The sequence below is a fragment of the Pezoporus flaviventris genome, unplaced genomic scaffold (genome assembly GCF_033815535.1).
Source record: "Pezoporus flaviventris isolate CSIRO_AGI_PZ_B2104156 unplaced genomic scaffold, CSIRO_AGI_Pfla_v1 ptg000043l, whole genome shotgun sequence".
In the NCBI taxonomy this organism is placed as follows: Eukaryota; Metazoa; Chordata; class Aves; order Psittaciformes; family Psittacidae; genus Pezoporus; species Pezoporus flaviventris.
This window is the reverse complement of record NW_026892591.1, coordinates 665550-678406: the sequence shown is the minus strand read 5'-3', so window position 1 is coordinate 678406 and position 12857 is coordinate 665550. Positions and strand designations below refer to the sequence as shown.

At 49.2% G+C, this 12857-nt stretch overlaps 1 protein-coding gene across 3 annotated transcripts in view; it reads left to right on the top strand.

Annotated features, from left to right (window-relative positions):
- The first annotated feature begins 1561 nt into the window (after positions 1–1561).
- REXO1 (RNA exonuclease 1 homolog) overlaps positions 1562–12857 on the top strand; it is a 38935-nt gene continuing 27639 nt past the window's right edge. The window contains exon 1 of one of the 3 annotated variants that reach the window (XM_061466732.1): positions 1562–1879. In XM_061466732.1, the coding sequence (XP_061322716.1) occupies positions 1693–1879 (187 nt within the window). In that variant the 5' untranslated portion in view covers positions 1562–1692. Of the gene's footprint in view, positions 1880–7876; positions 8090–11089; positions 11278–12857 lie in introns of those variants that run through there. The other 2 variants (XM_061466733.1, XM_061466734.1) reach the window with 2 other exon arrangements.

Below are 12857 nucleotides of genomic sequence, written 5' to 3'. Positions count from 1 at the left end.
GCTTCTCTTCTCCAGGGTGAACAGCCCTGTGATAAACACATAAATGTATTGGCTTTCACTAATCATAGGTGTGGTTATGTGGATATAACTGAACCAGTTTATAATAACAGAAACAAAACTCACTAAAGACACAAGACTAGACAAGTTAGAAAGGTTCAGATCGCTTGACCAAAGCAGAGTCACGTAGCAGAAGAATTTGTAAAGGTAAAAGAAAGAAGAAGGGGGGGCTTGATATAAGGAAAGCTGGTGCCTGGAAAACATAGAGTACTTTTTAGCTTAACTTAGGTGGCAGAAAGAGAACAATGTTTATGTTGTAAGTGTGTGGAATGTAGTGGCCCCACTAAGCATGGGTTAATTGTTTCACACCAGTCTTCTGAAGTACCTTTAGTTTTAAAGAACAATGTTTGTGTTGTAAGCCTGTGGTGAGAGAACAGGATTTAGTGGCCCCACTAAACATGAATGAGTTATTTCACACCATCCTTCTCATTATCAGTTAGTTTTGAGACAGAGCCTCCCGAACATCTGCTACCTTGAGATACTCCTTGTCTGCCCATCCTGCAATAAATTTTGCAGGAAGGTCACACTGCTTTAAATCTTTGCTAGTTACCAGAATAATTACAGCTATAGCTGGTTGTGTGATTGCTGGGGGGGACCAATTGTGACAAAGGTGAGAAGTACACTGTGAGGAAGACTGCTTACTTCATCCTCAAGCCCCCTGCTCACAGTCACCTCAGAGCCGTGCACAGACACCAAGAGGAGACTTATGATAATAAATTCTTGGAGCTAGTTATAATAACCCCCGCCTCTATGCGGGAGTTATGAATATGCATGTAACTAATGTAATAGTGAAAGTATATAAACCTGTAACAAACACTAACCACTTGCGCCTCTGGCTCCTGTCATGCGCGCAGCGCTGTTGCTTTTGCTTTGACTTTGTCCCTCAATAAAACATTGTTATCTCGTGTAGAGGACTGAGTTCGTATTTCACAGCCCCAGCGTTCTCAGCCTGGCTCCATGTAGGAGCTGCTCCAGCCCCTGAGCATCCTCATGGCCTCCTCTGCGCTGGCTCCACCAGCTCCATGTCCTTGTGCTGAGGACACCAGCACTGCACCCAGTGCTGCCAGTGGGGTCTCAGGAGAGCAGAGCAGAGGGGCAGGATCCCCTCCTTCGCCCTGCTGCTCACGTTCCTTTGGAGGCAGCCCACGATACGGTTGGTTTCTGGGCTCGTGTTCAGTTTCTCACCGACCAACACCCCAAGTCCCTCTCCTCAGGACTGCTCTGAATCTCTTCCCCTCCCAACCTGCAGCTGTGCCTGGGTTTGCCCCGACCCAGCTGCAGGACCTCGCACTCGGCTTTACCCAGCTCCATGAGGTTGCCATTGGCCGCCCCACACGCGACCCAACCTCCCTCCGCATCCCCTCAGCGCCTCCGCCGCCCCGCGGCCGCCATTATCCCCTCAGGCTCCCGCCGCTTCCCCTCGCCCCGCCCTGCCCCGTGGCCCCGCCCCTCGCCGCGCTCAGGCGCGCTGCGGGCAGCCCTGTGCGGGCAGCGGCGTCGCGGGGGCCTCGCTGCTGGGCCTGGCAGTTCCAAGATGGCGGCGGGGCCGGTACCGGCGGTGTGAGGCGGGAGCGCGTTGTCGCCGCCCGCTCCTCCTCCATCCCCGGCCCCGCGCCCCGCCCCGCAGCCGGCGGGATGTTGAGATCCACCGGCTACTTCCGCGGCATCGACTGCCCGTTCCTCAACGCCGGGGGGCCGGGCGGGGGCCCACCTTGCCGCCGGCCCTACTGCCACTTCCGGCACCCCCCGGTGGCGGCGGCGGCGGCGCGGTGCGGAGCCTCCGGTGGCCCCGTCTCGGGGCTCGCAGTCGGTCACGGCGCAGGTACGGCCCCGGCCCGGCCCGGCTCCCTGGGCCGCGGTACCTCCTTCCCCTCCGTTTGTCGTTCTCCCTGCTCGGACTGGGGTTGGTCCCGGCCCTGCGCCGCTCCCCACCCAGTCCCTACCCCGCAGCAGGAGCGTGTTCTCCCCTGGCAAGGGCAGGACCGTGTCCTTCCTCCTCCTCACGCCCGCCCGCCCTCCAGGGCCTGAATCTGCCTCTGAGTCCTCTAAATCCCACCTGGCCGCGGGGCTCTCGTGTTTCCCCCTCAAGCCCCTCTCGAGTGCGGTGTATCCCCATCACCCAGGTGCGTCCCCCTTGCCCCTGAGCTCTTGTGTTTGCCTGTGCTCAGCCCTGCCCGCGCTCTGGGCCCTTGCTTGTCACCTCTTGTTGCATCTGGAGGAGGGTCTGAAGGGGCTTTTTTGCCCCTTTGGGTGTGAGAGAGGCGGGTGCCTCCCGCGCCTCATCATCGGTGGCATCCTGCAGTTGCTATCTGACACAGGGGAGGTGATGAGCAGCTTTACAAAGTACCTGCTTGCCTGAGGACAGCCTGATGGAGGCTGCAGGAGGACAGCTCTCTTCTGGTCCCTTTCTTTGTCCCTCCGGGCAACCTGGCTCACGTGGCAATGAGGTGTCATTGTGCCTTGCAAACCACTGCTGACAATAACTGTGCTGTCACATCCCTGCAGGAGGTGCATGGATTTGGGGACCTGGAGGAGATGGGTTTTCTAGCCCAGTCCTGATGGGTTGCCCTGGGGGGCTGTGGTGAGCTGGAGCCCCTCGTGAGAACTGGAGTAAGGCATGGAGTGCTGCGAGGCTTCTCGAAGCTTGTCTACCAAAGAGCTACTGAGCTATTCTCCTCAGTTCTTGCAGCAGCTCTTGTTGTTTTACTTACATTATTTGCTGAGCTCTTTATTTTATTTGGAGAGAAAAGCTTTTATTCCTCTCCCTAAAAGAATGCTGCTTGCTTTCTTTTTGTTAACACTTTGTTATTTCAGCAGGTGTTCTTGCTGGTGTGCATGTTCTCTTAACAACCTGAAGCGGAAGTTGTCAAAATAAAGCACAAGTTACGGGGTTTTTTATTGTGTTTGCCTAACTTCAGGTTATCCAGAAGTTTGGAAGACCATTAATTCTTTGTGGCTCCTGGTTACCAGGTCAACTTACCACGACTGTGGTTTAGTTGAAAATAAAGGAATCTTACACAGACCTGTCACAGGCAGACCGATGTCCTGTTAGAAAGACAAAATATTTCGCCTCTTTCAGTGTTCTTTTGCATTTGAAAAGGTCCCTGTGACCCTTCAGGATGGTTCTGTAGGTGCTTGATGCAGTCCTCTTTCGGTTTACTGTTCCTATTTCCCTTTAAAGACCTGTAACGAGTCAGTTTTGGAATCAGACTTGCTCATTTGGGTCTGAAACAGATGCTGCTGTACTAAATAAGAACGGGTGCTGGTTTTGGTTTTCGAAACGGGGAAGTGAAGGTTGGTCTTCAGTAAAACCTCCTGGTGCACCTGGAAAGTGTGTGCAGCTTCTAATACCATCTGAAAAGTGTTAATGCAAGAGTTGAGTGTGAATGGCAAGAAAGAAACCATCTCAATGTCTTGTTAGGCCTGGCTTGGATGCTGGTGCCTCAGGAGAGCTGGTGTTCTGGGGAGTGAGAGGGGTTTAATTGTGGTGTTAGGGCTCTAGGAGAAGCTCTGGCTTTTGAAAAACAAAAGCTAGAGCGTGGCTTAGTTTTCCTGGGTAGAAATGTCTGCCACTTGTGAAAGAACAGGATCATAAAGCTTAACTTCCAGCCTGCTGCCTCCCACATCCCACCACCGGCTCCGTGCCTCTTCCCGCCCCCTTTCCCAAGCTCTTGGCCTCTAATGTATGACACAGCTGTCATAAACAGGGATCCGTAAGTTCTGCCTCTGCTCAGTGTCGGATTTGAGCCATTTTTGCTATGTTGGTTTCGATTGAGAAATGGAAGCTGCTGCAGAGTGCTGCCTTTTAGAAAGGACTCTGCTGGCCTTGCGAAAGGGGCCTGGTTTCTATAGGAGCAGAAGAGGCTTTGGCAGTTATTTTGTAAGCAGTGCTATGGCTTAGCTTCATCTGAAGGGTTCAGGTCGGAGAGCTCCTGTCTTTTCCTCTCTCTGAAGCTCATCTAGCCTGGAAGGATGTATTTAAGATTTACACTAGAGGGTGTAGTAGTTTAGCTGGCAGTCAGGCAACCATCTTCTTGAGAGCAGGTTCTCAGCCAACGGAAGCCTGTCTTGTTTTAAAGTAGCCTTATAACAGTGCACTTGGGCATATTTGACCTATTTAAACGTGTCACTCAAGAAATAAGCTTTGAAAACATAACTTTTTTTGCCAAAGCAGGTGGGTATCTACACCAAGAGTTATAGTTTTCTGGTACAGTGCTTAGAAAAAAGGATAACATCTAAAGAACCAGCCTTCTAAGCATATTGATTTGAGACTGATGCTGGCTTTGATGTTTAAGGATCACTGTAGCACTGTCAGTAACCCCAAAACTCTTAGTAGATCTTCTGTAGCCTTGAAAATAGCTTTTGAAAGCTGAGGAGTGGAGCTGGCCTTGCCAGGCTGTGGTGGGAGGAGGCTGTGGATGCATGCCAGATGGAGCAGAGAGGAGGTGAAAAGAGGAATTAATTGGGACATAGCACTGTTCCCCTTTTCTTTGTTCCCCCCCACCCCTCAATCCAGACTTGCTGGAGTGGTCTGTTCAGTTGTTCATAATAGATGATCCTTATTTTTCATACAGTGCTCTTACGGTCCCAGCTACTGGAAGATAATGGTGAAGAGGCCTTCATGCCATGTTAGATCAGCAGCAGCAGGAGGCCTGAGTTCCCCCCTGTCTGCTGCAGTTCGCATATTGCAGCATTCCCTTTTCTTCCCCTCTGAAAGCAGCTCAGTAAATACAAACTTGTCAGGTGAGGAGGGAGCCAATGGGCTAGGGCACATTTCTGAGTTCTGGAATATATGATACTGGAAATCTGTTCCCTTGTCTTTACTGCAGGTATCTGCCTGCATGGTAAAAGACTGGGGCTACCTGGAGGCTTGTGGAAATCCAGGGCTGGCTGAAAGCTGAGGAAGGTGCTGGGATGGCAGCATGCATCCCTATCTCCACAGCAGTGTTGGTGGGCTGGGAAGTGGGGTGTGAGCCTGGGGAGGACTGGGAATCTGGCGGTCGCAGATTCTCATCCTGACTTGGCTGAAGTGCTTTTTCCAGCTACAAAATGACTAAACCCCACCTGCTTCAGAGCAGGATGAAAAGATTATTGAATGTGTGTGAAGTGCTTTGAAAGCATGCTGTGTAAGTAGGAGGGAAGAACTGCCTTCAGTCCTAAAAGCATCTCTTCAAGAGCTGTAGAGGAGAAAAATAGGGCTCTCTTTAAAGTCTAGGTCCTGAGTATGCTGAAAGACATAAAAGAATTGTAATACGTCTCCTCATAAATATCTTAAGGAAACCAGCTCTTTGGTTTGATGGTAGCTGTCAGGAGATGCATAGGAGGTGGATGTTTTTTTCAGTCCGGAGCCAAAAGCTGCATCCAGGTCGAGAGGTCCAAGTTCCTCTTTGTCTGCTCTGATCCTTGTGTCAGCATGAGCAAAGCTTTGAGCACCCAGCTCGAAATACTTAAGACTGGTGTGTCTTGGCAGTCTGGGCATTTTTCTGGTATGGTCAGAGGTGGTGGAGCAGTTTTCTTGCTGTGTGGATTTTGTATTTGGGTGGGCAAGGCTTTGCTGATGGCATCTTTGAAAGGTGTCTGGATGGGTTGGTTTGGTACCCTGTGATTTGCACTCCCCAGCCCACAAGTTAAGCTGCTGTAACACTGGCTCCTGTTGGCCCAGGTCGGTTGCAGAGAAATCCTTAGGCTTATCTCCCCAGCTTTAACCCTGCTGATCCTGTCGCTGGTGTAGGAAGACACTTTGCTTCTCCCTTCTTCAGAGCCTTCATTCGAAAAGCAACCACGTGGGATAGCTGTGATGTGTACCTAAAATGCTGTTCCAAATAATATTTGGTAAAACCTAAAGAGGCTCTGTAAATGCGAACCCCCAGATTTAATCCTTCTCAGCCCATGTGGCACCACGGGATCAAGGCTGTTGTCTTCTTCACTGGTCAGGTTCCCAATACAGCACATTACTGAGGGGCTGCACATTAAACTCTGCCATGTTTGGTGGGAGCAGCCTCTCTGCTTTGTCTAAGATTGCCTTTACATTACTTGTATTTCAGTGCAGGTTCACACCGTGTGTAGAAAGGAGGAGAAAGAAAGCCTTTACAGATGCATTTTCCTTCTTGAGCTTCTTGTAGGAAAGAGCTTTTATTGTTGTATTTGCCACAGGGAAATGGAATGAGATGGAAATTTCTTAACTGCCTTCATTATGGGAGAGGAAATGGGGTGGTGAGCGTTGGGTGCTGTAGCATGTGGGGGCATTGCTCATACTGCTTCCCCACCCCCCAGTTGTTTTTTTTTAGGCCAGAAATGACCAAAATGTCACCAGTGGATGTTTTTTTCCTTACTGAGTTCTGAAATGAAGAACAGAAACCCCATGTGATGGTAAGGTCGAGCCATGCCTCCTCATGGCCATCAGCATGGTGGCTTCCCAGTGGTTGGGGATTTCTGGTCACGTACCCTGTCAGTGGTGGCAGGTTTCCTGTGGGTGCTCAGCTGCAGCTGCTCTCTGTGTTGGGATTTCAGTGTGGGCTGATGGGGCACTGCCAAGTTCTGGTCTTTCTGCAGGTGGGGAGACTTGGTCCTGAGCTTGTGTGTGGCTCTTCCTTGCTCCGGTTACAGACGTGTGAAAAGCAGGAGGTGGGAGCAAATCTGTGTCAAGCCGGGAGGATTTTGAAGGCTAAAGGTGCAGTGACCTGCCTTGGTGTTGGAGGTGCTGCAGTTTTGAATGTGTGTGTGAGCTGCCTGCTCTCTGCCTGCCACAGGAGCCCTTTGTCTCCTCTGATGGGATTTCTCTCTCCAGTGTGGAATATCTTACCTGACCTTTAAACACTTCCTCTGATTTTTCATAGAATTGTTGAATCCCAGCCCGGTTTGGGTTGAAAGGGACCTTAAAGCTCCTCCAGCTCCAAGCCCTGCCATGGGCAGGGACCCCTTCCACTGGAGCAGCTTGCTCCAAGCCCCTGTGTCCAACCCGGCCTTGAACACTGCCAGGGATGGGGCAGCCACAGCTTCTCTGGGCACCCTGTGCCAGCGCCTCAGCACCCTCCCAGGGAAGAGCTTCTGCCTAAGAGCTCATCTCAGTCTCCCCTCTGGCAGGTTCAAGCCATTCCCCTTGGCCTGTCCCTACATCCCTTGTCCCAAGCCCCTCTCCAGGTTCCCTGCAGCCCCTTCAGGCACTGGAGCTGCTCTAAGGTCTCCCCTTCAGGAGCCTTCTCTTCTCCAGGCTGCCCCAGCCCAGCTCTCTCAGCCTGGCTCCAGAGCAGAGCTGCTTCAGCCTCTTGGTCATCTTTGTAGCCCTCCTTTCCTCCCCTAATCGAGCACTGCAGGGCTGTGTTAGCGCTGAGGAAGTGGAAATCACAACTCATTGGTCCAGGGTTTGCCAAACCACGTTCCCAGTGCTGGGTGAGGCGGATGAGAGGTGCCAGCCCAGTGTGGCAGCTCACCCGGTACCAGCAAGGCAGCAGCGCTGGGTGCAGGCAGGCAGAGGCAGGCACTAACAGGCAGGGCCAGGTCAGGTCATCTCCCTCCCCTGCAGCTTCCTTCCCTGCTGGGACTGAGCACGGAATGTGGGGCTGGAGAAGTGGGATAATGTTGGGCTCTGGCTGGGAAGTGTGTTGCTTTGTGGGCTCAATGAGATCTCACAGCATGACCCTGGGGATCGTTCTTTGGGAAGACCATTGCGTGTGCCAGCTCGTGTTGCTCAAATCAAGTCCAAATCAAAGCGTACGGTTGGGAAAGTGAGATCAAAAGATCCCCCAAGCTGATGGTAGTGCTGCGAAAGAAGCAAACAGTCCAAAACCCCTACAGACACTCGAGTAAAACCCAGTCCCATTTGGGAGTAAATGAGGGTGAAGGCGGGACTTTGGCTTGGGAAGTCCTGCCCTAATTATCTCCGCAGCGCAGAGAGTGCTTTGTCAGCACATGGTCAGCGGGGTTGTGCCAGAAGCCTTTGCTGGAGTGTCTTAGCAGCACCAAGCAGGTATTAAAAGCCTCAAGTACAGCATGAACAAATATCTGCAGTATTTATTAACCACGGGGAGCTCAGGTAATTCTTTGAAGTTTTTGACTTAACTGTGGAGTGAACTGGTGTTTTTTGTGTGGGTTGCAGGACGTGAAGAAGCAACTGCAAGAGAAGGGCCTTCTTCAGAGAGGTTTTCACGTGTTAGCCATTCATTTAATGTGAGACCTTGGTTCCTCAGGCTTCCATCTGCCTCTGAAGTAGAGGGAGGATGCAAAAAACTCAGCTCTGCTTTGAGAGGGTTTTGTTGCACCAGGATTTTCATTGCCCTGTGGGATATACGGCCTCTTTATGAAAGAGAAGATCTGCGCTGAGGAGCAGGCAGTGTGTTGGGTTTGCTGCTCAAGGGTCCGGAGCTGCAGGTGGCTGAGTTGTAAAGGAGTTGTGGAATTCCAGCTTTTGAATTAACTAAAGCTGGACAAGTTTTAAAAGCTGTGTAAGTTTTGGTTCTAGCCCTTCGTAAGTCTCAGCTGAAGTTTCTTAAATGGAATAGGACTTGAAAAGTGCTTTTCTTTAGTTTTGAGTATTGTTTTTAAAAGTGCCTACTTTGACTGCGTTGAAATCCTGTAGTTTTGGGTTTTTTTTTTAAACTTAAATGGGAATTCTTCACCCAAAATAATGAAAGAAAAAAGTCAGGTGTTGATAACTTATCTTGAGCGAGCCAGAAGGCGGCTGAAATGAAGGGACTGGTGGGTGAGGTGAAGTGTTGCTGCTTGTGACCATGCTGGGCAAAGGAAGTTCTTAAGGTGGAGCTGAACAGAGGGAAAAGAAGACAGCAGGATACTTGAAATACTTCTTTTCTTTTTCTTTTCCTTCTGCTTCTTTGCAAGGATGACTTGCTCTGGTAACTAAGTCTTGGAGTAAATCCTTAGTTTTACTGGAGATAGGGAAATATTTCCCTGACCTTTTTCCCAGAAACACAAAAAATAAACCCCTTGTTATGTTTTTTTTTTTTTTCCCCAACAGAATTTCAACTTTTCTTATATATTGAGGAATAACTTTAAAGGTAAAATGAGAGAGGGAGTGGAAAAATCTCCAAAGAATCCAAACATTGAGTATCCAGATTAAAATGGTGAGACACCACTTGTGACTTGCCTCTGATGTTCTTTGCCTCCCACTGTTGTGTTAGCACCAGGGCGGGTGGGACCATCCATCACTGTGGCCATGCAGGAATGTAAATGATGGCTTTTGCATGGGCCTGACCATCGTGTTCTGGCTTCTGCAGCCTCATACTTAACTGATGTTGCTGTGTGGAGCCATGGTGGTCCCAGCTGTCCTCCAGGACTATCTGTGAGGCTATCGAGAGGGTGAAGCCACCATGTTCAGTAGCTTGAGGGCCTTTTAGATGTCTCTTCTGCTGTGGCAGAGACAAAAATGGACAAAGTTGTGTATTCCGGACTAAAATGGGAGGTGTTGCTGTCTGAGCTGCTTTGAGGGGTGTGCCTTAACGTTCTCCTACCTGAGTTGTTCCATGATAGTGCTGCCTGCTCAGGAGAAACATGGCCCATGCTGGAGCTGGATTGAAGCACTCATGCAGGTCCGTGTCTCCTCTCTGACTGCAGTGTGTCAGCAGTCCTGGGAGGCTGAGCTGAGCTAATAGCTCATGGCTCATACAAGGATGGTGTCTGGCTGCTCTTGTCCCTCGGTGTGACCCACTCCTCCCTGTGCTGGTTGTGGCACTAGCTGGAGAACCCCCTGGTCAACCCTTCCAGCCCACAGAGACAGCCCTTTGGTGGCACCGAGAGCTTACATTGGCCAACAACACCTGGTGAAACCAGACCCTGACCTAAAGCAGGCTTTGTCGCAGCAGGTTTAAAAATACCACAGTGTGATGGATGACTGTTCAAACCTTTTTCAGCCTTGCTAATATAAGACTTTCTTTTCTCATATTCGCTTCTTTTTTTCCACTGAAGAAATGATTGTGTTGGTTCACGATGTACTTTGTTGCTGTGGCATCAGATACCTCTTATGGAGTAACAGAAGTTGGGCTTCTTCAGCCTGTAGAAGGGAAGGGTCCTTAAGGGGAGACCTTAGAGCAGCTCCAGTGCCTAAAGGGGCTCCAGGAAACCTGGAGAAGAGCTTTGGCCAAGGGCCTGTAGGGACAGGCCAAGGGGAATGGCTTGAACCTGCCAGAGGAGAGACTGAGATGAGCTCTTAGGCAGAAGCTCTTCCCTGTGAGGGTGCTGAGGCGCTGGCACAGGGTGCCCAGAGAAGCTGTGGCTGCCCCATCCCTGGCAGTGTTCAAGGGCAGGTTGGACACAGGGGCTTGGAGCAAGCTGCTCCAGTGGAAGGGGTCCCTGCCCGTGGCAGGGGTTGGAGCTGGAGGAGCTTTAAGGTCCCATCAACTCAAACCGGGCTGGGGTTCTGTGAAATGGATAGTGGGAGCATCAGGAGAGGCCAGCTTGGACTAGAGTGGCTGTAATACCTCTCAAACCTTGCTTCCCTCATGTTCTTAGAGCAGTACAAGGTTATCGATGCTTTTTATACTGATTTTTTTCATAATGAGATTTACTATTTAAAAGAGGAAAAAGGAGCAAAAAAAAATATATATAAATCATTAGGACTAGTGTTCTATTTAAAGGTGAAGCATTTCTCTCAGCTCCTCTTACCTGCCCTCCTAACCCATTTACTCTGGATGGTTATTTGAAAAGTACTGTTTTAAATCTCAGTGTGAATTATTTCCAGGTGGTTGGATCTTATTGTGAAATGATTTGTTGGAAACTTGCTTTGGGTGCTCGCAGATGAGCTGTGTACCCAGAGCTGCTGTTCCTTTTGTGCTCTTTCCTTCTGGCAAGCAGCAGAACTCAGCCTCCTGGTGAAGCCTGTCTGAAACGTTTTGTTCTTGAAGCCGCCGTCTCTTCTGCAGTGCATTAAATAAAAAGCTTAAAATAATTTTCCAATGCTAATTTTTCTGTAATCACAAAGGTCCATTTGCTGAGTGCTGGCACTGCAAACACAGGCAGGCTGTTAAGCTAACAGAGCTGCTCTGGTGACGTTAAGGTAAAAATGCTCTTCTTTTCTCCAAAGAGGTCTCCCAACAGCTTTCACCTTCCCCTTCTCCCAGTGAATGGATCTTTTGTTGCCAGCTCCAGGTGACCCAGGAGAATGAGTGGCTTCAGTGATGACAGGGCTTGAAATGTTCCCTGTCCTTTGGCTTGTGCTGGTGCCGCTGCTGTGTGGCCAGCAAACCCTCCTGTTCCGAGATCCTCATTGTTGTAAGTGTGAGAGTATCTCATGTTTGCTTCCCTTTTGTTTAGCAGCAGCCACTGCTCCTTAGCACCTCTGTTACATCTGGAAGCAAGGTAGTTGTCATGCACGGCCTCCATGCAATTGCTTGGCTCCTCTTCCAGAACCTGCAACCAGTACCCGTCACACGTTCAGGCTTTTCTGTATTTAAAGCATCTGAAATATGTGTTCTGGTAGGGTGCTTGGAGAAAACAAAAGGACATCTTTTTCTCCAGAATGATTCACTGTGAAGTAAGTTTGAACATCAAACAGGTGACCTTGGACTGCCATTATTCCTTTGATGTCAGCCTTTGTTTACTGCCTTTCCCTGTTGCTCAAACTCGAAGGACCAGTGTACAGCCAGGAGTTGTCAGCTTGTAGAAGCTGTAATAAAACAGCTCCACCTCGGAACTGAGGCCTCATTTTCCAGAACCAACAGGACTGTAACCAGGAAAAAAACCCCAATCAGTCTTAATTTTTGGAAGAATCTTGATTTATGATTCTCTGTACTTTGGGCTGAAATGGCTGATTTGAGTGCAGTTCATTTTGGTGTATTCTAAAGTAGTTCTAGGTGAAATAAATTGTTCAGTGTAGTTCTTTGTAAATTATTAATCACTTGTTCTGTGTAGTGTTGATGTTAACTTCACCTTTTTTGTGTCTCAGAAGGACTATTCCATATGTCTGAGGTACATTAATATATTAAAATTGTTTGTATTTTAAAGTGTCCTGATAGCAGTTTCGTTCGCAATCCTATAAGGAGTTGTCATCTCAAGTCTTCTCTTGTGATTCTCAAAGGACAGCACAGGCTCAATTTTACATCCATCCCCAAAGTTATTTCACTACAAGGTGCCTCTCTTTTTGCTTCAGCAGAAGTACTGCAGACACTGTGTCTATCAGAATAGCTTTCTTTACACCATGGGTATTTGTAGTAGTGTTTGAAATGGAGAGGAATAAATGCAGAAGCTGAAGCTTTTTTGACTCTTGTATCTAGGTTTTAAGAAGGGGTGTGGGGTGTAGCTGTGTCCCTGCCTGTGTAGCACTGGGTTTGGTTACCTAGAGATCCTTTCCTTTCATTTCCTCTCATAGCTTCCTGGGAGTACAATTAGGCATTAGAAAAGGTGGCCTGATTTCAGACAGCGTATTTGATTTCTCTGGCTTTGGAGACTTGCATGTCTATGGCTCTCCATGTATATGTGTGTGTATATTTAAATAAAACCCCTTTCTGGTTGTGTTTCCATTACATTACCTGTAAATGTATCATGGCCAAAGGTGACAGCCCTGATGAGTACCGTGGAGCCCACTTACACAAGTGGCTTTCATGGGAAAGGTAGCCTTTGATCAGCGGTGGTGGGTAATCCATCAGGCCTCTACACGCCTACAAAAGAGCTCTTTCTTTCATGCCAGTGTCTCAAAGCCTTCTGGCATTCTCAGAGATTCTAATGCAGTTTTACATCTGGTCATTCCATTGAAAGGAAATGTGCAATTAGTTTTCTACTACAGATGAACTGCAGAGCATCAGACGCCAGGTCTGTGCTGAGGTTATCTCTATTTTCTCCAGGTCTGTGCTTAG